The following is a 27,843-nucleotide window of genomic DNA, read 5'->3' on the forward strand; positions in this document are numbered from 1 at the left end:
CGTGCTGACGGGGAGTTGGCCAGACTCTTTGACATTAACGATCGTTGCGGTTCGGGCTATCAGCGGTGCCAGTGGAGCAGCGGCAAGAGGCCTCGGCCTATAAAAGAGCCACATTTAGTGCGCGCTGCTTTTGAAGTAGCCTCAGTGTTATTTTAACAGCGAAGTTGGCCAGTGCGAGAGCTGCCTGATCCAAAGCAAATCCAGCCACAACCAGTTATACAGCAAAGAACGGGCACTGCAAATCAAGTAAGTCTGAGCTTATTAAAAAAAAATGAAAAGTTGTTATAAGCGGAGGGTTTTAGAAGCACATATCAGCTGGCGAGCAAGAGTTTTCGCCATTAGGCATTCATAACGCCAATTTGCTCTTGGGAGACTGGAACGCGACGTTGTGCGCAATTGAATTACCCAATCAGTGGATGAGGTGATATCGATGCCAGCGCGGCAATCTTAATTAAATTTTTTAGTAACATAAGAGCGAAAATCCTGCTTCAAAAACCTGCTTAAAACTCGAATTATCACACAAATTTCGATGGTCTTACATAAAATACCTGTTTGGGCACCCAACATTTAAGGCCAGCCCAACATATGATTATTAATAAATTTACCTGTCAAATAGGCCGACAAAATTTAGTTCCACTTTGAACACATTCCGCCGAACCACGACCCATTTTTCCGATACATGACAGTCGCTTTGACACAACGAAGTGCACACACAACTGCCAAGCAAGCTGTGTAACCAAAGTAAATTTGCGGCCTATGCCAACAGCATATCTGTTTTCCTCAACTTATTTAAACCTCCACCTTTGTAGAAATCATTGGCCTTTTTGGGCAAGGAATAGAGCCTCTCTAACTATTCAATATTGCAGATGAATAATTCAAAACAACGTTTTATTTAAAGTCTTTTGGCAATGTGTTCCGAAATCAGGAAGATGATAAGTGGTTACTTGTCACAAATTTGTAGATATTATATCCGCGAATTGACGTCGTAATTAATGTTCTGATGTAAAATACTTCAAAAAGCATTTTATTCGCGTTTTGGGGTGTGTCAAAATAAATTCCTTTTAAGATAACGTTATCTTCTTTCTGCAAATAATAGGTCAAACAAAATTTCCGCCTTTACCATTTAAAAATTTACGGATATAAAATATAAGTATGCACACTTTGTTTACTTTCCTTACCTAGTTAAACCCAGAAAAAAAGTGTAACTAAAATTAAATACGTATACTTTCCAGTCAAGTATGGGCAAATCATATTTGATTATTGTATTAGTATGAAAAAGGTTGAACCAAATGAGAAAAACATAACACTGCGGATGGTAGTCCACGTAGTCACAAACGCGCAACAGGAGAGTGTGCGAAGGCGACTATCACTGTTGACGGCAGTCCACGTAGTGACGAAGCGCAGGAGGGTGTGCGAAGGCGAATTCTATATATACATACACAAAGAAATGAAAATCTACTGTGATCGTCCGATTTGTACGAGTGATACATCAATCGAAAGGTATTGCAAAAACTAAAAGGGGCCGTTGGGAGAAAAATACACAAATTCATAAGTCCAGTTGTATTCCCACTTAAAATACGCGTCAGTTGTTATTATCCAATGACTGTTAAAAAGTTATACGCAAACCAAATTTTAGCGAACTTCGCAACTTTTGGAAAAACTATTTATTTTTGCGAAAAAAAAACGGCTAAAAATAGCTAAACTTCGTATTGTGAATTTCTAAAGCTACATGCTTGTGCTATATGTCGTTAGACAGGTACTTCGAAATACTTTATACGCCTTTCTAACATGAATTGTCTAAGTGCCATGGTTTAAAAAATATGTGCAAATTTCTTATACATGTTACTCGTAGAGTAAAAGGGTATAATATTCGTCGGAGAATATGTAACTGGTAGAAGGAAGCGTTTCCGACCCCATAAATTATGTATATTCTTCATCAGGACCACTAGCCAAGTCGATCTAGCCATGTCCGTCTGTCTGTCCGTCCGGATGAACGTTGAAATCTCGAAAACTACGAAAGCTAGAAAGTTGAGATTTTTATGTAGGTTCCTGAGCTTCTTGCGCAGCGCAAGTTTGTTTCAGCAAGGTACCACGCCCACTCTAACGCCCACAAACCGCTCAAAACTGTGGCTCCTACAGTTTTGATGCTTGAATAAAAAGTTTAACTGAAATGTATTGTTCTCGCTTTAACGCCCACAAACCGCCCAAGCCTTTGACGCCCAGAATTTTCATGCTAGATAAAAAATTTTAACTGAAATCTATTGTTCTCGTCAATACCTATCGATTGACCCAAAAAAAAATTTCCACGCCCACTCTAACGCTCATAACGCTTAAATCTGTCTACCTGTAGGTGGCGCATTTTAATCTCGCTTTGCTGCTTGCATATCTCCATTTAGCTGAGTAACGGGTATCTGATAGTCGAGGTACTCGACTATAGCGTTCTCCCTTGTTAAATTTATTAATTATAAGTGCAAGGGTATACAAACTTCGGCTTGCCGAAGTTAACTTCATTTCTTTTTATACCCGTTACTCGTAGAGTAAAAGGGTATACTAGATTCGTCGGAAAGTATGTAACAGGCAGAAGGAAGCGTTTCCGACCCCATAACTGTTATTATTTATTTATCTAGCATGAAAATTGTGGGCGTCACAGGTTTGGGTGGTTACATACATTTCAGTTAAAATTTTTATTCTAGCATAAAAACTGTAGGAGCCACCGTTTTGGGCGGATTGTGGGCGTTAATAGTTTCCGAGATCTCAGCGTTCATCCGGACAGACGGACAGACGGACATGGCTAGATCGACTCGGCTAGTGATCCTGATCAAGAATATATATACTTTATGGGATCGGAAACGCTTCCTTCTGCCTGTTACATACTTTTTGACGAATCTAGTATACCCTTTTACTCTACGAGTAACGGGTATAAGAATTGTGTTGGTTAAATTTCCGATGTCTAACTACGCATACTTAATTTTGGGATTGGCATTTCAGATTTAGATTCCTTAGCCTTGTGCGCAGCGCAAGTTTGTTACGCGAATATGCCTCGCCCACAAGCCGACCAAGCTTGAGGCGCCCACATTTTTCAAGCTAGAAAGAAATGATAACTGATAGGTATCAGGAATACCTATCGATTGACCCAAAAATAAGTTTGTCACGCCCAATCTAACGCCCTTAACGCTTAAATCTGTCTACCGCAAACATAACCATTTATTCAGATCGCGGCTAGGTGGCGCATTTCAATCTCGCTTTGCTGCTTGCATATATCCATTTCCCTTTGGTCCCTTTAACGGGTAAAGGGTATCTGATAGTCATCCTTGTTTTTATTGAAAAACATTTCAAGTATTTAAAAAAATAGAATAGGAATCTTTTCAGTTTTTTCGAAGTAAACATAGCTTTTGGCGAACAGCTAACTCCATTCAGGATCATCCGAACTTAAATTTATTCGATGGTTTGCAACTTTTTTACTATACCCGTTACCCATAGATTAAAAAGGTAAACTAGATTCTTTAGAAAGTATGTAACAGGTAGGCGGAAGTGTTTTCGTCCTTATAAGTATATGTATTTTTTATCAGCATCACTAGTCGAGCCATGTCCGTCTCTCCGACTGTTTGTATTTCCGTCTGTCTGTCCGTACGTATGAAAGCTGAGATCCCAGAAACTATAAAAGCTAGAAACTTGGTACTTGAACTGTTTTTCTTCTTCTTCAGCTTATCATGCAGCGCAAGTTTGTTTCATCAAGGTGTCACTAACGCCCATGATCGCCCATGATTTGAATATTTTTGAAAGATTCAAATGAGATTTTGTTTTCATTATCAACTACATGCCAATAATTGTTCGGTTCGTGTCATTCATAAGATTGTACCACGGGTATCTGGTAGTCGATGGCATCCACTATAGCGATCCCTCTTGCTTTTGAAGTACTTTCAATTTTAAAACCAATGGTTTAAAGACTTTGAAAGAAAATATATAATACTGCGGGCAAAGATGAAGGTGAATCTGATTTTTTTCAGTAGTATGAATAAAACTATTATAGGTACGAATCCGCCCTCGCAGATGGTATAATAATGAATGGGCAAAAAATATTTTTTAAAAAATGTCAAAATTTAAAACTTTGATTGTTTGGCTATATTAACTTCTACTCTTGGGAATATCATTCTTTTATTATTTCAAAATTTCGAATACATTTTAAAAAATCGGACGACTTTATCATGTTGCTGCCATAGGAACAATCGGATAATTAAAGTAAAAATAATGCAAAGACCGGTATATTTAGTTTTCGGAACAATGTCTTATTATTTGTGTAGTTCGTTTTTAGTTTTTAAAAAATCGGAAAGCTCTGTACATACAATGCTCCCATGCGAACGACCCGCAAGGGAATAGAAACTTCGGCTTGTCGGAAAGTATGTGACAGGTAGAAGGAAGAATTTCCGACCCCATAAAGTATTTATGTTCTTCATATAAAATGATAAAATGATAAAATGTTGCTATGCCCACTCTAACACCCACAAGCTTCAAAAATCGTAAGAATAAACGGGAATATCTCGGAAACTATCAAAGAAAGCTTCGTACGCAGCGTTAGTTTGTAAAGCTGATGGGACACGCCCACTCTAACGCCCTCAGTTTTGATGAGGGTCTCTAGGTATTGACTATCGATTGACCCAAAATAAGTTTTCCACGCCCAAGAAGAATAATAACAAAAAAAAATGTATTTATGAATGTCTGTGTAAATAGTTGCAAGCCGAACTGAGTGGCAACGCGAAGCGGCTATCTTATTCTATTGAACAATTAATAATTTAAGCAATTTATCCCATTTTTCTCCCCCTCTATCTCTCCAATAAACTCAATACCAAGTTTAATTATCTTATTCCGATTATTCCGATTATTAACATATAAGCTTTAAATTGCTGAAAAACAATGGTACGGGCAGGAGGGGGACTTCTCGCTCCTTACATTTCCTTCCTAACTTTTATCAATTTTCAACAGAAAGGCTGAGTAACGGGTATCTGATAGTCAAGACACTCGACTATGTCGTTAAGGAGTGGCACCTGCTGAAAAAAACTTGAGTTGCCTCAGAATATCTAAAATCTGCATGCCAAATCTCACATATCTACCTTTTATAGTTTCAGAGATCTCAGCGTTCATATGGACGGACAGACAGACGGAAGTGGCTAGATCAATTTGGCTAGTGATCCTGATCAAGAATAAATATGTTTTATTGGGTCGCAAACGCTTCCTTTTGTCTGTTACTTCCCGACGAATCTAGTATACCCTTTTACTGTCTGATTGTCGTTTTCAGACTGTCGTTTCGTTGGGTCAATCTTCGTTCTGCGCTTTCTTAAGGAATTATTTCAAAGTCAAAGTCGCACCCTTTACCCGCTAGGCCGCGCTGAAGTTCGAACTTAAAAATGTAAGAACAAATCGTTCTAAAATTAAGAATTTCGTTCTAAAATTTAGACTGTTTTTTTACCGCTTGTATGTAAAATTTGCTCAGCCGTAAGCAATGTTAAAATTTCACCAGTATATCGTCTATCATCGTATATCATCGCTGGTGGTAGTGCTCGCGCCCACATAGATAGAAACGATTTTATCTTGCCTGTGTTCGCGATAATGTTCGTCATAGATGGCATGCTTAAAGCAACAACCATTTTCGTTTTGCCAAAAGGCGACAAGTAAGAGGGCGAAAAGATAACAAAAGCTTTTCGAAAACTGAAACATGTAAAAAAGAAAACAACACCTGTATCTTGTTGCTGAACGATTGGTTTTATATTATAACTTTGATTTTTAAAGAGGATAAAAAAACAATTTTGAGCTTCTCCATTTTATACCCGTTACTCGAACGGTAAGAGAGTATACTAGGAACAGGAAGAAGGAAGCGTTTCCGACCACATAAGGTGTATACATTTTTGATTAGGTTCACCAGCCGAGTGGATCTTGCCATTTCCGTCAGTCTGTCCGTCCGTGTGAACGCTGAGATCTAGAAAACTCTAAAAGTAAGAAAGATGTCCACCCGTCAGTATGAACGCTATGACTTCGGAAATTATAAAAGCTTCAATACTAAGATTAGGCATGCAGATTCTAGAGATTCCTGCGCGGCGCAAGTTGGTTTCGTCAATGTGCCATGCCCACTCTAACGACCACAAACCACCCAAAACAGTGGCTCCTACAGTTTCAATGCTAGAATACAAATTTCATTTAACTGAAATGTATTGTTCTCATCCTTACCTATCACTTTAACGCCTACAAAAGCCGAAAATTTATACTTGTACAGAAAGAGAATTGGGATTTCAGATTGCGCAGATTGCGTAGCTTTGTACAAAGCGCAAGTTCGTGACGCGAATAAGCCAAAAATTTGGCTTCCACAGTTTCCAAGCTAGAAAAAAATTTTAACTGATATGTATTTGTCTAACGATTGACTCAAAAAAAGTTTGCTAAGCTTGCTACACTAACGCCCACAAACGTCCATAACCCTTAAGTCTGTCTCCCGCCCATATAACCATATATTGAGATCACGGGTAGGTGGCGCATTAAATCTCGCCTTACTGCTTGTATATCTCCGTTTGGTCCCTTTTGCCTAGTAACTGGTATTTGATAGTCGAGGCACTTGGCTATTGGGTTCATCCTTGTCTTTTATTAAAAAAATATCTTATACAAATTTTGTCTTATCAAATTAACGTTGCATTGTTTTGGGCATTCAAGACAAGCATGATATCATACTGATTTGAACCGGGCTGCACTTTTTATTGCTCAGTAGCTTTCAAAATGTAATTTTTAAGACAAAAAGTGTATAGATCAAATATGAGAAATCTCAAAATTCAAAAAGATATTGCGTAAGCCAATTTTGAGAAAAATAGACAAAAAGTTGTTTATAAAAAACTTTTCGCCATAACTTTAAATATATTGTATTTAAGGAATTTAGGCAAAGTCAGCGTGATCAGCGTACTAAATTACATTTTCAGCGACAGATGGCACGTATCTGTATCATAAGTTGTTTAGAAACTATAAGCCCTTAAAATCTATTTTTTTTTACATTTCCCGCTAAGCCATCGATTTTTTCCATAAGTCGTAGAACAAAAGTTTTCGATCTCGAGCTTCTTAATACAAACCCACAAACAAAACGACAAATTTTTTTATTTTGAAAAGTCCCAAATCTGGTTTTTGGAATAACTATGGAACGGAGCTTTGGATTTTAAAAAACGAGGTGTCATCGCCGCGTATTTTTAGTAAGAATTAAAATAATTTATAATGAGGCATAAATAAATGCCTGAGGCATTTATTCCCACCAGCTACAGATTTCTACATTTTTACTTTTACTCTTCTATGGTTTTTTTCTCCAAAAACAATTGCAAATTTTCAACTCGTGGTGAGCAATCTTGTTAATTTTTGCAATACCTTTCGATTGGTGAATAACTCGTTATGATCGGACCATTTCTGCAGATTTTTAATTTTGCGGCTATATATAGTAGTCGCCTTCGCACACTCTCGTGGTGCGAGTTCGCCACTATGTGGACTACCGTCCACAGTGATTTTTAAACCAATTAATTTTAACTTAATTCTTTGGAAAGTATTCTTATAATACTCATTTTATCGACACCAAATCGATACTCAACAGTGTTCAATTAATGGTATTTTTTTCTTTAGTGACATATATACATAAATTGAGTGGTTTTTGAATGAGATCATGGTTGGTTATATTTCTATCTATAACACTGGGAAGTTCTTAAGACTTGCAAATTTCGACATTTAAATAATTCATGTAACAATAGTTATACCCGTTACTCGTAGAGTAAAAGGGTATACTAGATTCGTCGAAAGTATGTAACAGGCAGAAGGAAGCGTTTCCCCCTTAAAGTATATATATTCTTGATCAGGATCACTAGCCGAGTCGATCTAGCCATGTCCGTCTGCCCGTCTGCCCGCCTGTCCGTCAGGCCGTCCTTCCGGATGAACGCTGAGATCTCGGAAACTATAAGAGCTAGGCTATTGATGTTCCTGTGCAGATTCCTGAGCTTCTTACGCAGCGCAAGTTTGTTTCAGGAGAGTGCCACGCCTACTCTAACGCCTACTAGCCACCCAAAACTGTGGCACCTATAGTTTTGATGCTAGAATAAAAATTTTAACTGAAATGTGTAAGACCCAAAAAAAGTTTGCCACGCCCACTTTAACGCCCACAAACCGCCCAAGCCTTCGACGCCCAGAATTTTCATGCTAGATAAAAAATTTTAACTGAAATGTATTGTTCTCGTCAATACCTATCGATTGACCCAAAAAAAAATTTCCACGCCCACTCTAACGCCCATAACGCTTAAATCTGTCTACCGCCGGTAGGTGGCGCATTTTAATGTCCTTTTGCTGCTTTCATATCTCCATTTCTATTTTGACCCTTTAGCTGAGTAACGGGTATCTGATAGTCGAGGTTTTCGACTATAGCGTTCTTCCTTGTTTTTTTCTATGAATATTATATTTTTGGTGTTTTTAAAAGGTAGAAGGAAGAGTTTCCGACGAAATGCAAAGTATATATGTATTCTTGATCGAATCACTAGCCAAGTTGTTGCTGTTATCTCGGAAACTGTAAGAGCTAGCCACTCCTGCTCAGCGCATGTTAGTTTGTTCGATGTGCCAAGCCCACTCCAATGCCGACAATGCTACAAATCATCTGTCCAAAAGTCTAAATGAGATTTCGTTATGTTTATTAATTCTCTACAATAGTTCAAATTGGACTATTCCCAAAAAAGTGATGACCATTTCAAGTGCCCATTTCGGTGCTCTGGCTCCGTAATTCTTAGCTGGTTGGTTCAGACTTGGCATTTATATTCCACTAGTGAAAACATTTTTTCAAATGTCAACTTTGTTTTATTTAATTTTTCAATATCTATATCTATCGAATATAACTTTTCAGATTTTATAGTTTCGGAGATATCAGCTTTCATACGGACGATTTTTTGCGGTTGTGCTCGGTCTTTTTTCAGGTCAATTGAAATTTGTGTCAATTGAGTGAACGTACACTCGGATGGCAAACTAGAGCTGAATACGAAGCGACGGACAGACGGAAATGGATAGATCGACTCAAAATTTCTTTTGGTTCAATCTATTTCTAATCTAGTGTTTTTGAACTAGGTTACGGCTACTCATCTACAAGTATAACACTTTCAAGAATATTAGTAAATTCCCTAAATAGTGTGTGTTTAAAATGAAGTTTACAATTTTTCTTTACAGATATCAACGCTGATTATATCATACTTCCTACATAACGAATAAAAATGTGTGGTAAGTAAAAGTTTTATTCCTATTAACTCATTGATTTATAATACTTGTGGGTGGACGGGGTAAATCAGCTCACAAATTTAAACTATTCCTCATAGAGCTGCTTAATTTTCTGGCGAAGTTGAGCTCAATAAAGTAAAAAGGAAACTTACAATTTATTAGCACAGGACCAATTTATATCCGTTAGTTTTACGGTAAAATGGTAAGTTGCATTCGTTGAAACGTATGTAACAGGTAGAAGCCCTGCAAGCATTTGCTATCGCGGAAGGCACTATTAAGTCACTTCTACAAGATGAAACCGATCGTCCGCGATATCGCATTCGAATCGCGGAAGTGAATCCCGTCTGGACGTGTCATCGAAGTCACTTCTGGAAGTGTCGCCGAAGTGACTCCGAGAAGTGCTGCCGAAGTGGCACATTTCTTCCCGAAGGGAGCCACTTCCGCGATCCGAATGCTAATCAGATACCTGAACTTCTTTGATGCATGAATCTTTCGTGAAGATTTGCCTTTGCATATGTGCACCACAACTAACTCAGTGTCGTTGACGAGCTTGTGTACTACGCCGCCCCTAAAAAAGTAGTCATTGTAGGAATCTTTTCCATCATCTTGATCATCTTGCTCCTGCGCTTTTTGTTTGCCCATTGAAATACTTTGGTCAACTATTGTCATGGTTAGGTAACGGCTGAGGGCGTCCACATGTTTCATACGAGTTCCGGATCGTTGCTCTACCTCATAATCGTACTCATATACAAATAGATTTTGTGAAGGCAGTCGGGTATAATTATACGTTAAAATGTGAGTGCTTCGATGACTCCAAGAATCTCAAGCTCGTAACTTATGTACTTTCGTTGAGCGTCGCTTGTCTATTTAGTCACAAAAGTATACCGGATGCATTTGACCGTCGTCTAAGGACTTATGCAAAAAGATCGCACCAAATCCGTCAAAGGAAGCGTCTGTGTGCACTTCAGACTGATTGTAAATGCTTAGAAATGAATTTGCCCATGAGAAATTTGGTGTTGTTCTTCGTCAAATCAGTGAAAGGCCTTGAAATAGTGGTATAATTCTGAATGAACTTCTTGAAATATCCCGTTAAACTCAAAAAACTTTGCAGTTGCTTCAAAGTTTATGGTGAATTCAGTTTTGACACGGCATCAATCTTTTCAGGGGTTGGATAAATCTTCTGATTTTCTATGATATGGACAAGGAATTGTATACGGAGTAACATTTTTTAAGATTTATCTCGATACCATATTCTAAACAGGTGTTAATAACCTCCCTCAGGTTAGGCAATGCGTTTTCTTCATTTATAGGCGGTATGATAACGTCATCGATGTATGTCGGGGAGATCTCAGCGTTCATCCGGACGGACAGACAGACGGACAGACGGACATGGCTAGATCGATTCGGCTAGTGATCCTGATCAAGAATATATATATACTTTATGGGGTCGGAAACGCTTCCTTCTGTTTTTTACGTACTTTCCAACGAATCTAGTATACCCTTTTACTCTACGAGTAACGGGTAGAACTATGCATATAGATGGTCATTGATAAAGTAAATTAAATACTATTCACACCTAACAAACAAATTGGCCATGAAGGATAGCAATCCGTATGTCAAATCTCAACTATCTAGCTCTTATAGCTTAAACAACTCAGAGTTCATAAGATGTACACTGAAAAACAAACTTCAAGCATTGGGGCGCCACAATTTTTGGGAACTTTTGACTTTAAAAATTGTGGGACTGTTTCCGATCTTGCAAGCTGGCTCCAAGATTGCTCAAATACATTTTATAAGATAATCATATATAACAATTTTTGGAAGAACATTGATAGTAAATATCGGAGGGATTCCCGGTACTCAGCTGCATAAAGCGCAAGGAGACAAAACAAAAGTCCATTTACACTTGTATCAAAAATTTAGGTTTGGGAACCAAACATTTGCTAGGTCAATCCATAGGTATTGACGAAACCAATACAAGTTGTGCGATAACCAACTTTCGCTAAATCCAAAGCTAAGTAATATAACTATGATATATCAAGGATCTAGCTCTGACGCAGACTTGCAAACGAACAGACGGACATCGTGCGATATACGATATACACTTTTACACATCAATATAATTTTTTAACATGAATGCGTCAGACAGACTTTAGCGTTAGCGCATGAGTGCGGGCGTGGCACCCCGGGATAACCAATTTGCGCTGAACCAGAAGCTTAGTAATCTGCTCGTTTAGCCTCCAATAGTTTCTGACACTGAGATCACAGCATTCAGAGTGGGGTATACTGACAAACGATTCGTTTTTTGAATGTCACTTTTCCGAAAATCAATATTTTTTAAAAGCTCAAAATCGGAATGTAGCTGACATCTACTAATCATATTCGTGTAAAAGTTTAGTTCCTATAGTTTATTTTTCTCACTTATAGTTGAAGGGTGGGGTGACGAACTTATAAATACACACTAAAACTCTATGTAGATGTGAAAAGCCTTTTTTTTTCGTCACGAAAGGTTGTTCCCTTTAAAAAATGACTTCAGTTTTGGGTTTGAATTTAACAAATTAAGTAGTTACATTTATAAATAACAAAAATCAACACAAACTATTTTTTTTGTTATCAGCTGTAGAAAAAAGAAATAACGATACTATGTCTACAAATACCAAACAACAAGCTTCTGTTGGAAATATGAAAGTGCCAATTTTAAAAGACGCAGAAGAAACAAGGAAGAAAGCTATAGTCGAGTACCTCGACTGTCAGATACCCGTTACTCAGCTAATCGGACCAAAGGGAAATGGAGATATGCAAGCAGCAAAGCGAGATTGAAATGCGCCACCTAACCGTGTTTTCAATATATGGTTATGTGGGCGGTAGACAGATTTAAGCGTTATGCGTGTTAGAGTGGGGAGGAGTCTATTACATTTTAGTAAAATTTTTTTATCTAGTATGAAAATTGTGGGCGCCACAGATTTGGGCGGTTTGTGGGCGTTAGAGTGGGCGTGGCATATTCGCGTAACAAACTTGCGCTGCTTACAATGCTACGGAATTTAAATCTGAGATCCCATTTCTCTATCTTCGAAAGTTTTCGAGATATCCGCGTTCATATTTACGTTTTTTTTTGAAGTATGTGGGAGTTAAAGTGGTCGTGGCACTCTTTTTTTAGGTCCATCGATAGGTATTAATGAGAACAATACATTTCAGTTAAAATTTTTATTCTAGCATCAAAACTGTAGGAGCCATAGTTTTGGGCGGTTTGTGGGCGTTAGAGTGGGCGTGGCACATCTGCATGCCTAATCCCAGTATTGTAGCTTCTACAGTTTCCGAGATCTCAGCGTTCATACGGACAGACGGACGGACGGACAGACGGTCAGACGGACAGACGGACATGGCTAGATCGACTCGGCTAGTGATTTTGATCAAGAATATATATACTTTATGGGGTCGGTAACGCTTCCTTCTGCCTGTTACTTTCCGACGAATCTAGTATACCCTTTTACTCTACAAGTAACGGGTATAATTATCTCTCGAACAAATTACGTGAACTTTTAATAATATGGTTGTAAATACATTGCACATTAGGATGAAACGCTTTTTTTTTGCATAAACTCCAAAATTATTTTGTGAAGTTTTCAGCATTATTTTATAGTCCGTTAAAGAAATATTTAACTATCAAATCAAATAACCATCCCTGGCTCTTTGGCAACCTTCTAAAGTCAGCGTGCCAAAAGTTTAAATAATTATTGTTTTTTCTACTCCATTAAATTATGGCAAATCTTCGCTTTATTAAAATCGTACAGCTAAGCCCAAGCATATTGAATAGCAGCGTGCCGAATGTTAAAAATTTAAGAAATTGTATTTATCTAGTAAGTTGTATAATACATTTTCGTCACAAAAGTTGATATCAGAACTTTTGTTTCTGAAGGGTCGATCGTCAAGAGATTTTTACCGCTCTAAGAGTTGTTTTTTTTTTATATCAGAAGTTTTATTTTAACATCAGTCACATAATTCATCTTCATACAGCTTTGATTTTCTTAGTTTTTACTTTAACACTTTCACCGATCTTTTTACCAAACGAGTGACAATTGGTACAGTCCTTGTATGCAATCCTTTTACGTTTGTCCATTTTTCGGGTTGTTGGTATGATCACAGCAGTGATGCAGTGGGCTTCGTCACAAAGTGGACTGCCGTACAAAGTCATGTTAGTTTTCACATTAGTGTAGCTCAATACCATGATCAGAAGTCATGTTTAAATTAAAAATTAATACTACAGTTTTTTTTTTATTCCGCTGTAAAGGTTTGGACTTCGCATGCAATTATGTGAAGCGCACATTTAAAGATTTTTCGAATTTTTGAAAAGAGTGTCAACTTAGTTTTCGTCAGAAGTTTTTAACGCAGAGAAGGAATAAAAGTCGTTTCGAAAGGCGTACAAAGTATTTCGAAATTCCTTTTTACGACATATCGCACAAGCCTGCAGCTTTAGTAGTTCACAAGTTACGGGTGTAAAATTTTTAGCTATTTATAGCAGTTTTCTCGCCAAACTAGTTAGTTTTTTCAAAAGTGGTACAACTAATGTTTCTAATATTAAGCCGTTTAGTACCGTCTAGAATTTTCCGTACTCTAAAGTAACGTTTTGGGACAAACTGTCTAACAAAATAAAATTTGTATTTTGAGAAGTCTCACAATATCTTGTTATGCGTATGACTTTTGAACGGAGCACCCGATTTTGACAGTTGAGGTGTATTTTAAGTGAGAATATAAGTAGGTTAATAGCGGTGGGCACTCATCCCCACCCGCCCCAACAGATCAAATTTTATAAATTTTCACGCTTACACTTTCACCGCTCTTTCTCCCAAACCAATTTATTTTTTTTAAAGTCTTGGTATGCAATCCTCTTAGTTTTTGCAATACCTTTCGATTGATGTATCACTAGAAACAATCGGAAGATTACAGTAGATTTTTATTTCTTCATGTATATAAAGTAGTCGCCTTCGCATTACGTGCACTTCGTCACTACGCGGACTGCTGTCCACAGTGATGATTACGATTAAAGCTTCTTATTCATTTAATAATTTAAATGAACGACAAGCTATTGACTTCAAACGCATGGCCAAAATATCATTTAGCAGGCCAAAAAATCCACGTATCCCTCTCTTTAAGACCCTACTTCAAACTGGATCCCCTATCCACATGAACACCGTTTATAACTGGTTTGGATTTTGTAAAGGCAGGCTGCCTTGCTATATGTAACATTCCGCGTCAAGCTTGACACAACATTTTGGCTCAAATGTGAAAAAAAAATCTAAATATTTTTTAGACAACAACCAACGTTTTAAGCCCCTTAAATAAATTATGGATTACGGGTTGTTGCGTTCTTTCGATTTTTTTTATTTCGAAGTTGTCTGAGATTTTACCCCGAATTCTGTGTCATTTATGACGTGGAATAGTCGAAGGCTATATTCTAAAATGTTTAAAATTTATGTCCAAATTATATTTAAACTTTTAAACTTAGACTCAATTCAAACATTTTGTTTTTGATAATCAGAGTATTCCCTAAACTGTTGAATTGCTGAATTGTTGAAAATTCAACAGAAAATTTCGGAAATTATTCCCTGTTGAATTTTTAATTTTAAGATGTCAGCTGTTTGTCAGATTGTTAAATTGCCAGGCCGTGTTTAGCAAAGATTGTGTTTTAAATTACGGAAAATGCCGAGATTAAGCCAAAAAACGAATCTATTAGAACTCCTAACAGGCAGCATACTATCAGATGTCCTTTATTTGCATATTTTATACGATTGCAATTCCTCCATGTTTACAAGTGATCAGAGTTACCCTCTTACTTTTAGTCGAGAACAGCGACAACTCTGATTTTTAGCAATTCAACAAAATTGCTGAAATTTCTGTAAGTTGACTTTGTATGGAACAACTGATTAACAGCTGACCAAAATTCAACAATTCAGCAATTCAACAGTTTAGGGAATAGCCAGAATATGTATTATAAGAAAATTTAATTTTAAATACGGATGCCGACAAAATATAAATATTGATCTCACCGCACTTTATACCAATAGGAATCTTTGCCTATCTGAATTACCTGACGCCCAAGTCACGCCAGGAGGTGCTTGATCTGCTGGTCACGGGCTTGAAGAGATTGGAGTACCGTGGCTACGACTCGACAGGAGTGGCAATCGACTCACCGGATAATAAAAACATCGTGATGGTCAAGCGAACGGGCAAGGTTAAAGTTCTTGAAGAGGCGATTCAGGAGCGTAAGTACTGACATAGACACAAAAGTAATTTAAAAAAAATAGTTCCTGAGTTATCACATTTTTTTTAAGACTCTAAATTTTGAGTTAATTTACTTAATAATTATATTCAACAACCGTGTTATATTATATATATAAATTAATATAACTTACGTTTTCGAATAAAAACACCTCTTAACGAGTAAGGGGTCTTGACGATCGCACCTTTAACTTAAAAAAGTTCTGATAAAGGAATTTGGGATGATAAATGACTAAATAAATACACTTTCTTAAATGTTTTCGTTCTGCCCGCTGCATAAAAATACTTAAGCTTCTTGCATAAAAAGGTATATTCTGTTGTAGCGTGCGGAATGAAAATATTTTAGAAAGAGTATTTATTTAAATGTTGTTTAGAAACTATAAGTCTTTTATATCTAGCCTTTTTTTTTTATTTTTCCGCCAAACTAGAACGTTTTTCCAAAAGTCGTTAAACAAAAGTTTTCTATCTCTAGCTTCTTTATGCACCCATAATGTCGTCAAGGCCCTAAAACCAAAAAGGGATTCTTACAAACCCACAAGCAAAGGGACAAAAATTTTCATTTTGTACGGGTCAACGGATTTTAACAAATGAGGTTTCATTCGACGAATATTCTCAGTAAGAATAAAACTAGGTTAATAGCTGTGGGCATTTGTCCCGACCGGCCCTCCTTGCGCTCTTCGTCACTACGTGGACTGCCGTCCACAGTGATATATACCATTATTGATTAGAGTGCCACGCCCACCCTCATTATAATAGGTTGGTATATATTCAAAAGCATGTAAGGTATTCCTTCTTGAGATCCTCTGGTCTCACGAATTTCTAAGTAGAAAGGAAGTCTTGTTGTGAAATAATTGTGTATTAGCCCAATCAGCCCAATTCATTGTCTGATACTTCGAGCCGGACTACTTCCGCATCTACAGACTGTATAAGTATAGCTGCACACCATGGAGCAGTAGGAACTTAAACGCCTTACGCCTTACACGTGTTCGTCTAAAGGGACAGTGACGCGCTTGGTCACTTACATCGAGAATCCACCGCCACAGAGCACTTGCTCCGGAGTCGATGCCATGGTGGCACGGCTAAATCAAGGATTAAGGAGCCTTGAGGAGATCACTGACGAAATGCACTTGCATGAAAACGTTGAGGGCGAGGAGAAGTACCTGCACGCCCTCACCTTATTCGCGTCGTTAAAGAGCGACCTTCAGCTAAGCGCTATGACTCAAGCGGATCACAACATGGCTACACTGTTGCAACAGCAGAGTGAGTTCTTTCAGCGGATTTCTGAAAACGGAAAACCTTCCTTGGCCACGCCGCCGTCTGCTGCAGTCTCCTTAACGGAAAACTTGTTGCCGAAAATCCACATCCAACCCTTTGGTGGAGACTACAAGAAATATCCTGCCCTTAAGGACATTTACGAGAGAACCGTTCACAAGAAGACCTACCTAGGTCTAAAGGGACCTACAAAATTTGCCTTGTGCTATTGGATAGCGGCTCTGAGCTGTCCTACGTTTCTGAATGTTGCGTCACCGCACTTGGGCTCGCACACTCAATCTTAAGAATACTAGTTTCCGGAATATCTTCCGTCACGGCCGAAACTAGTAGAGTATTGGCTACGCTGCACATTAATCAATGGTGTCAGTGCTTACAATTGTTGTCGCAGCCCATGTGCTGGGAAAAATCACTTTAACGGGACGACATTGACGAAAAAGCTTTAAGGATATACGACGGACTCCAATTAGCCGGCACTTCGTTTAACACATCTTCACCTGTGGACATTTTACTGGGAAACTAACAAATTTTGTCTGTTCTGTCAGGGGGGAAAAATTATGACACCAATGGAAATAATATTGCCATCAGCTCGATCCTTGGAAGAATATTCACTTTCATTGCAATGCCGCACCCATAAACCGCGAACACGCTCATGACTACTATTGACATAAACGCCTCTCTTCAACGCGTTTGGGAGATCGAGGATAAGACTGAGCAAACACAACGAGATTCTTGGCACGAAAAAGTGCAGCAGCACTTCTGACCCCACATTTTCGAGACCGTGACGGCAAACACATCGTTGAATGGAGAGAGCTCCTAGTGATCCTCTTTAAAACAACAAGCTGTGCACCGTTTCTTGCTGTCAGGGTACTGGAACAACTAGCGCGAGATCACCAGGATGAACGAAGCTTCACTTTCTACGCAGCCAGATGCTACTAAACGGCAAGTATTGCTAGATGTCTTAGGAATATTTGATCTTCTAGGTATTCTGGCTCCTGTGGTAGTATAGATCAAGATCCTTTTCTAAGAACTCTGGCTTCTTGACCTGGACTGGGTGTCAAAACTCCTACCGAAGCTGGCTGAGTGATGGCAGACCTGTCGCGACGATATCAACCACATAGCACACTTAAGGTACACAACGAATCAGAAAGAATCGAAATACATGGATTTTCAGACGCATATATAATAGCGAATTCCGCTGTCGTATACAGCCGTGTAAGCAATGCAGACGGCACCTGCTTGGTGTCTCTTATGGCAGTTAAAACACGCGTTGCGCCACCAAAGCAACAAAGTCTTCCTCGGCTGGAACTATGTGGCGCGCTATTGCGCACTCGCCTTCTCCGAGCTGTAAAAAGAAGCTTGAATCACGAGGATATAATTGTGCATGCTTGGTGCGATTCCACAATTGTCCTTTCGTGGTTTTCGCTTACTCCTTCAAAGCTGAAGACCTTTATCGCCAACCGTACTTCGGAGATCCTGAATGTCATACTAGGCAGCAGCTGGCATCACGTTGGCTTAAAGGATAACCCCGCCATTTGTGCATCGAGAGCAATGTTAGCAGCCAATCTCATGAGCTTCGAGCTGTGGTGGAAAGGTCCACATTGGCTATATCGCACCGATCTGCTTGCTTCAAAGCTGCATAGTGGCAAAAATCTCAACACAATTTTGTGCACGCCCATACTGGATTGGCTGAAATCCTCCTCATTATCCAGCCGTATTGAATTTAGTTTCTACCTGGACCAAGCTAATTCGCTGCACTGCTTATGTTTTACGCTTTGTTCATCGAATCAGAATGCAGAAACGGATTCCTTCAAGCCTCACACTCACGTTTGACGAAATCAGCGTGGCCAGCATTTGTTGTCTAAGGCAGGCTCAAGGAAGCTTCTGATCCGACCCACACATGTTGCAAAGAGGAAAAGCTGGGTCAAATTCTTCAACACTTCGAACACTCTCACCCATGCTTTGGGAGAACGGCCTGCTTCGTGTAGGTGGGCGCCTATCAAACTCGCTACTACCGGAGGAAGTCTATCATCCAATTCTTCGCCGAAACATCATCACATTTCCCAGCTTATTTTGGAACACGGACACAGGATACATTTTCCAGGTGTGACAGCACTTACCGTCATTGTTCGCCAACAATATTGGATAGTTGGTGCACGCAACATGATTCACAAGCTTACACATGCTTGTCGCAAATTTTTTCGCCAGCTCTACAAAACAACTTATCAATACATGGCAGACTTGTCAGGTGTTCGGGTACGTTAAGCATACCCATTTGAAAATTGCCGGGCCACTTCTACTCAAAGTGCACAAGGGACGGAACCTCAAAAGGAAAGGGATACATCTGTCTATTCGTCTGCCTAGTGACCTCCGCAATTCACTTGGAGTTGGCTTTAGATCTCAGCACGGGGACATTTCTCGCTGCACTTCGCTGTTTTATCTCCCGTCGAGGCAAGTGTAACCACTTCATCAGCGACAACGGTCGCAAATTTGTGGAGCAAAGAAAGTGGTAGACGATATGTAAAATCCTGTCGCAGCAGCATAACACTCAAGTAACCTAAGCGTTGGCCAGCGAGGGTATCAAATGGAGTTTTATACCCCCACACGCACCCCACTGAGGCGGAAAATAGGAATCAGCTGTTCGCTCCGTAAAGCTACATCTGCGTCGTGTCATCGGGAATTCCATCCTCACAATTGAGCAAATGCACACACTTCTGGCTCAAGTAAAGTCCGTCGTCAGTTCACGCCCACTCTTCGCTACGTAAAGGTTTCCTACTAATTAGACGCCCTTAAACAGAGGGCGATTTTGCCATGTAGCAGTTAACCGACTGGATTACTGGCAAAATGTCCAGGCAACGTTACAAGGCTTTTAGAAGAGATGGCATCAGGAGTACCATACTACACTTTAACACAGCCCTAAGAACGTTGCTACTGGGCATATGGCGATCATTAAGGACTCAAACACACCGCCCGCCGCTTGGACCTTGGAGCGCATAATTGGCAAGGACGTTGAGGAATCTGATAACTCATTATAATAATTTGGTATATATAGCATGTAAGATATTCCTCCTTGAGATACTCTGGTCTCACGAATTTCTATCTCTCTCTCTCTACATGAATAAAAAGGAATTTTTATAGTGAAATAATTGTGTATTATTAACCAGCCCAATTCGAAAGTTTGTAAACCATTTAGCGTGATCTGTTATCATCACTAAGGACTGTGTGTATTTTGTTTTAATGTACATTGAGTTGGACTTTATTGTTCAACACTTTTCGACATGCCAATATTCATATCAATTTATTATTTTAAAAGTATGAATGGTAAGGTATAAGTTAAAGGCCCTTTGCATGTACCCCTGCCAGCGGCTACATGGCCCCGCAAAGGAAATGGCCTTAAATTTTAATTGGTCTACATGTTACGCTCTGATTTGTATACCCTTGCAGAAGGTATTATGATTTCAGTCAGAAGTTTCCAACGCAGTAAAGGGGACGTTTCCGACCCCGTAAAGTATATGTATTCTTGATCAGCATCACAAGACGAATCTGTCTGTCCTTCTGTCCGTCCGTTTCTACGCAAACTAGTCTTTCAGTTTTAAAGCTATTGGGCTGAAACTTTCCCAAAAGTCTTCTTTCTTTTGCAGGTTGTATATAGGTTGGATCCAGCCGGATCGGACAACTATATCTTAAAGCTCCCATAGGAATAAATTAAAAAATAATTATAAAAATGATATCTTTGGTGTTTTTTAACATATACCCTCCTACGCTTGGAAATAACATTTTTTAATTAGTTCTGAACTTCGAATTTAATTTTATTAAAATCGGACGACTATATCATATAGCTGCCATAGGAATGATAGGATAGAAACGAACAGACGGACGGACGCACATGGCTCTTTTGACCAATCACCTGCGTTGCAAAAGTTCTGACAGAAATCATTTTACCCTCTGCAAAGGTATAAAAAGAACAAGGAGGAACGCTATAGACGAGTTCCTCGACTATCAGATACCCGTTACTCAGCTAAAGGGTCCAAATGGAAATGGAGATACGCAAGCAGCAAAACGAGATTAAAACAAGGAAGAACGCTATAGTCGAGTACCTCGACTATCAGATACCCGTTACTCAGCTATATGGAGATATGCAAGCAGCAAAGCGAGATTAAAATGCGCCACCTACCGGAGGTATACAGATTTAAGCGTTATGGGCGTTAGAGTGGGCGTGGCAAATTTTTTTTTGGATCAATCGATAGGTATCGACGAGACCAATACATTTCAGTTAAAATTTTTTATCTAGCATGAAAATTGTGGGCGTCACAGGTTTTCGCGGTTTGTGGGCGTTAAAGTGGGCGTGGCAAACTTTTTTTGGGTCAATCGATAGGTATTGGTGAGAACAATACATTTCAGTTAAAATTTTTATTCTAGCATCAAAACTGTAGGAGCCACAGTTTTGGGCGGTTTGTGGGCGTTAGAGTGGGCGTGGCACTGTGCTGAAACAAACTTGCGCTGCGTAAGAAGCTCAGGAATCTGCACGCCAAATCTCAATAGCCTAGCTCCCATAGTTTCCGAGATCTCAGCGTTCATCCGGACGGACAGACAGACGGACAGACGGACAGACGGACAGACGGACAGACGGACAGACGGACAGACGGACATGGCTAGATCGACTCGGCTAGTGATCCTGATCAAGAATATATATACTTTGTGGGGTCGGAAACGCTTCCTTCTGCCTGTTACATACTTTCCGACGAATCTAGTATACCCTTTTACTCTACGAGTAACGGGTATAATGAGCCACCTACCGGCGGTAGTCAGATTTAAGCATTTCAGTTAAAATTCTTATTCTAGCATCAAAACTATAGGATCCACAGTTTTGGGCGGTTTGTGGGCGTTAGAGTGGGCGTGGCACTCTGCTGAAAAAACTTGCGCTGCGTAAGAAGCTCAGGAATCTGCACGCCAAATCCCAATAGCCTAGCTCTTATTGTTTCCGAGATCTCAGCGTTCATCCGGACGGACGGACAGACGGACATGGCTAGATCGACTCGGCTAGTGATCCTTATCAAGAATGTATATACTTTATGGGGTCGGAAACGCTTCCTTCTGCCTGTTACATACTTTCCGATGAATCTAGTATACCCTTTTACTCTACGAGTAACGGGTATTACAAGAGGGTAATTTGAATTCAATAGTTAAAAAAAAATTATTTCCAACCGAGAAAGACACTCGAATTGGCTAAACCAAAACAGAATCTTAGATGCAATACAATAAATCGATCGAAACTGGACACCCAAATATGCCTTCTTTTTAATTTTTATTTCTTTAAAAAATATTTTAAGAAAGAATGGCTTACGAGGAAATACTAGATACATATACTCGAAGATCTGGATTTACCACTAATATTAATTTTATAATCGTTTATTCAAAACTTTCTACCCTTTGCAAATAAAAACGTGACGTAATAAAAAGATTCGGTGTGCAATAGAATGAACCATATTATAAAAAAACCTTTTTTTTTTTGTTTTTGGCATAGATTTCAGCGGAGGCGACTACAGCGAACCCGTTTTGACCCATATTGGCATCGCGCACACTCGATGGGCCACCCATGGAGTTCCATGCGAAAGGAACTCCCACCCACATCGTTCGGACGAGGAAAACGGATTCGTCGTGGTACACAACGGCATTATTACTAACTACAACGATGTGAAGACCTTTCTGGCGAAGCGTGGTTATGAGTTCGAGTCGGACACGGACACAGAGGTATTCGCCAAGCTGGTACACCACCTTTGGAAAACCCATCCCACCTACTCGTTTCGCGAGCTGGTCGAGCAGGCCATCCTTCAAGTGGAAGGCGCCTTTGCCATTGCCGTGAAGTCCAAGCATTTTCCCGGAGAGTGTGTGGCCTCGCGGCGTAGTTCACCCCTTCTGGTAGGAATCAAGACAAAGACACGCCTTGCCACGGATCACATTCCCATTCTTTACGGAAAAGGTATGTTGACCAGTGAGTCGTCAGCTATCTCTGCACTCGCAAACGCTGTTTCTTCACCAGCCATATCCTTTGTCTTCTATCTATATGTAAATAACTGTCCGTGTGTCGGTTTGTTCCATATGGCAACCACCACATTGAACTCTCTTCCCATCCTGCCTGCTGCTACTGTGCCGCTTCTGGCGTCGATGTCGAACTGCAGATGACAAGAAGCTAAATCCCGATCAAGGTAGTCACCTGACTAACCCGTACGCTTTTCCAATCTATAATATGGTGCTGTGGGACTTTCTAAGCACTAACACAAACTTGCTAAGGATTTTTCCACTACTGTCTTTTTAACATATTCTTCGCTTATATTGGTTCCACAAATTATTAACTTAATATATTTTGTTTTATACTCTTTCATTTGTTTAGATGCCGACTCTGGAAAACAGCAAGGTAACTACAGCATAATGTTTTTTTAAGCTAGTTAATGTAGCTCTTTCATGCTTGGTTTTGGTCGGCTTGTTGTGCTGGGAATCCTTTTTAAACTCTGGTTGTAATCACATGTACAATTCAAATAGAGGGGAAAGGAATAAAACTTCTCACCATTTAAGCTGTTAGTATTTTCTGCTTTTAGTATATGTATTTAGGGAGTTTTCGCAAAAATTTTAAATTAAAAGTACACAACTAAATTCTTGGTCAAATTTTGAAAATTTTTTAAGCTTGTTTATTTTGTTTTGAACTAATAAGAAATTATAAATAAGTATAAGCACACTGTGTTGTGCAGTAGGGCTACAGGGTAATGTTTCGCCCAGCCGAGGAACATTGCGGATTCAGTCCTCGCCTCTCTTTCTTCGCTTTGTTGACCGCTTCGTATATGGCGGGCACCAAGGTGCCCGAGCATCTGCCCATCCTCTGCTGAGAGCCAATTTCAAAACTAACTCCGATTTTTCAACACACCCATTATGTGCGAAGCAACAGCAATAGTGGTGAGGTTCGAAATTTTTTTCAAAGAGATACTTTCCGATAAATTCCGATAGTTGAAAAACAACAGGAGCAAAAGATTCTTTAGGTATGAGCACTGGAGCTTGCACAAATTACAGTATTTTTTTAGACAAAGTTTACTGATATGGTCCTTTTTTTATTGTAATAATAAAATATTACACAAAGCACTAATTTAAAGACTGACACATTAGCTTTAAGTATTTCGTAACGTACTGATATAACCCACTTGTTTTTAAAAATAAATATGATAGTAAAATTAATTACATGAAATTTATATTTATTTCACTGAATTTATTTTTTTCATTACACTTCTCGCCGAAATTTTTACTTTGATGCTGGAAATAACTCAATATACATTAACCACACTCACAAACACGCTCCTGCGCTTGCTCACAACGGGTGGCATTGCAATGCGCTTTTCGGGTTCCATTGCCTTGGTGGAAACATCGGCACGGCATTAATGCCACTGCTAAAATTGACCTTGTGTATGCAACTGTACATCAAATGCAACGAAACATCATACCACCCAATTATAATGCAAAATTAACTAGAAATTCGTCCGCATGGACAATCCCGCGAACTGCCAGTGCTCCCGCGATCGGAAAGCACTTCGGAATTTATGCCTTTGGAAGAGAAGGAAGTTGAATACTTCTTCGCGTCGGACGCCTCAGCCGTTATCGAACACACTAACCGGGTGATCTATTTGGAGGTAAGATTCAAGATTATTTCCCATACGCATAGACATATTCGGACCAATTAATTTAATTTGAGTTGCCTTTTACAAATATGTAATTTTTTTAATCCCAAACAATAATATTTTAAGCAGAAAAATATAATCAATAAATAAAAAAAAAACATATTTTACTGTAAAATCGGCCGAAACCAGAATGTGTAGAGACATAATTGGCTCTGTCGCTCTCTTGGCAAATGGTGTCTCCATATACATAGATTGAACGCTATAGTCGAGTGACTAGCCGTCTGATATCCGATACTCAGCTAAAGAAAGTGCGAGAAAAATGGACTGCTATCTGATTTCACACGAGCTCCAAAATCAAAACTTTTTAATCAGTCGTCCGATTTTTATACTCGTTACTCGTAGAGTAAAAGGTTATACTAGATTCCCTATAAAATATATTTTAAACAGAATCACCAGAAGAGTCGATATAGCCATGTCCGTCTATCCGCCTGTTTGTCTGTCCGTATGGAGGTCGAAATCGGAAACTAGAAAACCTAGAAAGTTGGGATTTGGCATGTTGATTTTTAAGCTTCTTGTGCAGCAAGCAGGTTTCTACGCCCACTCTTACGCCCACAAACGCGAATAAACTTGTCTACCACCCACATTTTTAAATATTTTAAAAAAATTTAGGGATTTTGTTTGGATTATCAATGTCCAAAAATACGTCATAAATTGTTCAATTCGGGCCATACATTAAACAGTTATAGGCAAATAAAGCTTGCAATCTTTTGGCTGTGTTACTTGTATATCTCCCTTGCACACCCCGAGTGCTCCCATTACACTTATCTTAACGGGTCTCTGAAAGTCGTCGGCATCGACTACAGCGTTCTCTATTGTTATACCCGTTACTCGTAGAGTAAAAGGGTATACTAGATTCGTCGGAAAGTAACGCCCACAAACCGCCCAAAACTGTGTCTCCTACAGTTTTTATGCTAGAATACAAATTTCAACTGATATGTATGGTTCTCATCAATACCTATCGATTGCTATTGATTGCTATCGATGGATCGATTGCCACGCCCTCTCTAACGGCCACAAACCGCCCACAAACTTCAAAAGATCCTAAATATGAATGCGGATATCTAAATAACTATCAAAGATGGAGGTATAGGATCTCAGATTTAGACTCCGTAGCCTTGTACGCAGCGCAAGTTTTTTACGCGAATATGCCACGCCCACTCTAACGCCCACAAACCGCCCAAACCTGTGGCGCCCACAATTTTATTGCTAAATACAAAATTTTTAATTAAATGTATTTGTCTCGGGAATACCTATCGGATAATTAAAAAAAAAAGATTGTCACGCCCACTCTAACGCGCATAACGCTTAAATCTGTCTACCGCCCACATAACCATATATTGAGATCACGGGTAGGTGGAGCATTTCAATCTCGCTTTGCTGCTTGCATATCTCCATTTCCCTTGGTCCCATTAGCTGAGTAACGGGTATCTCATAGTCGAGATACTCGACTTTAGCGTTCTTCCTTGTTTTTTTAATCATTTTTATGTTTATTGAACATTATTATACAAAATAAAAAACCATTAACGCTTTTACAAAAGGCTTTGTGATAAAGATGTCCGGTCTACACAATTTCGACTTATTAATACCGGCAATACAAAGAAGACTTTTTGACAAGATTCATACAGTTGGCCTTAAGACTTAGAGACGAATTGGTGAAAAAACCGACAGAAGCCCATCTACTACGATGATATTAATATATATATTCTTAGTAGTCCCTGCTTTGCGAACGTATTACTGAAAATAAAATACTGTCTGGAATGATATTAAAATTTTATATTCTTGGCATGCGCTTTGTGTCTTTTGCCAACCATATATGTAAGATTTAAGCTAGCTGTTTTTACTGTTTGCATAAATACATTTTTTTTAGGACGACGATGTTGCCGCTGTTCGTGATGGTACTCTAAGCATCCATCGCCTAAAGAAGAGCCTGGATGACCCACACGCTCGAGAAATCACTACCTTAAAGATGGAAATCCAACAAATTATGAAGGGAAATTATGACTACTTCATGCAGAAGGAGATTTTTGAGCAGCCCGACTCCGTGGTCAACACTATGCGCGGACGAGTCCGCTTCGACGGAAACGCGATTGTACTCGGTGGTATCAAGGACTATATTCCAGAGATCAAACGCTGTCGCCGCCTGATGTTGATCGGGTGTGGAACCTCTTACCACAGTGCGGTAGCCACTAGGCAACTGCTTGAGGAGCTTACTGAGCTGCCCGTTATGGTCGAGCTGGCTTCCGACTTCCTGGATCGCAACACACCTATCTTCCGCGATGACGTCTGCTTCTTTATATCGCAGTCCGGAGAGACTGCAGACACCTTGATGGCCTTGCGTTACTGTAAGCAGCGAGGAGCCCTGATTGTGGGCATTACGAACACCGTAGGCAGCAGCATCTGCCGCGAGTCGCACTGTGGAGTGCATATTAACGCCGGACCGGAGATTGGAGTAGCATCTACTAAGGCCTACACCTCGCAGTTCATTTCCCTGGTGATGTTTGCGTTGGTTATGTCCGAGGATCGTCTTTCCCTGCAGCAGCGACGGCTGGAGATTTTACAGGCGCTGTCCAAGCTTGCGGACCAGATCCGAGCCGTTCTCAAGCTGGACTCAAAAGTTCAAGAGCTGGCCCAGGATCTTTACCAACACAAGTCGCTCCTGATAATGGGTCGTGGGTATAATTTCGCCACCTGCTTAGAAGGCGCCTTGGTAAGAAACCACCTTAGTCTTCTAAAACTGCCTTTAACTCAATCAAAACGTTTTTCAGAAAGTCAAGGAGCTTACCTATATGCACAGTGAGGGCATCATGGCTGGTGAACTAAAGCACGGCCCATTGGCCCTTGTAGACGACTCCATGCCAGTCCTAATGATAGTCCTTCGCGACCCTGTCTATGTCAAGTGCATGAACGCCTTGCAGCAGGTCACATCTCGCAAGGGCTGTCCGATTATTATCTGCGAGGAAGGAGACGAGGAGACGCAGGCTTTTTCCTCCCGCCACCTAGAGATTCCACGCACCGTTGACTGTCTGCAGGGAATTCTCACCGTAATTCCAATGCAACTTCTGTCCTATCATATTGCAGTGTTGCGCGGATGCGACGTTGACTGCCCCAGAAACCTAGCCAAGTCCGTTACAGTTGAATAGAGCAACTGAAATTTCGGAACCTTAAGTAGTTGAGTACTACTTTGAATTTTCGTTTGATAATCTCCGCGTGTCCTCGGTGAACACATTTTATACATATTCAAGCAGTTACATGATCACATTACCATCATTATGAAACATTCCCAAGGAACACAATATTAATTAAAAATGTATTAACTAAA

General features: G+C 39.6%; 1 protein-coding gene across 4 annotated transcripts; it reads left to right on the top strand.

Moving 5' to 3' along the window:
* Positions 1-95: 95 nt before the first annotated feature.
* LOC108017369 (glutamine--fructose-6-phosphate aminotransferase [isomerizing] 2) lies at positions 96-27,843 on the top strand. Of its 4 annotated transcripts, none has more exons than XM_017084390.4 (9): positions 96-246; positions 9,211-9,261; positions 15,321-15,518; positions 22,328-22,783; positions 22,983-23,009; positions 23,195-23,218; positions 24,319-24,476; positions 26,392-27,231; positions 27,290-27,843. In XM_017084390.4, exons 2-9 carry the CDS (start codon positions 9,255-9,257, stop codon positions 27,662-27,664), a joined length of 2,085 nt encoding a protein of 694 aa, XP_016939879.2. In that variant the 5' UTR covers positions 96-246; positions 9,211-9,254; the 3' UTR covers positions 27,665-27,843. The 4 variants fall into 4 exon arrangements, with proteins under 4 accessions (XP_016939879.2, XP_036677847.1, XP_036677846.1 ...); XM_036821952.3 differs by having other exon boundaries at positions 24,355-24,476; XM_036821951.3 differs by lacking the exon at positions 22,983-23,009 and having other exon boundaries at positions 97-246.

The sequence above is a fragment of the Drosophila suzukii genome, chromosome 3, assembly GCF_043229965.1.
Source record: "Drosophila suzukii chromosome 3, CBGP_Dsuzu_IsoJpt1.0, whole genome shotgun sequence".
NCBI lineage: Eukaryota > Metazoa > Arthropoda > Insecta > Diptera > Drosophilidae > Drosophila > Drosophila suzukii.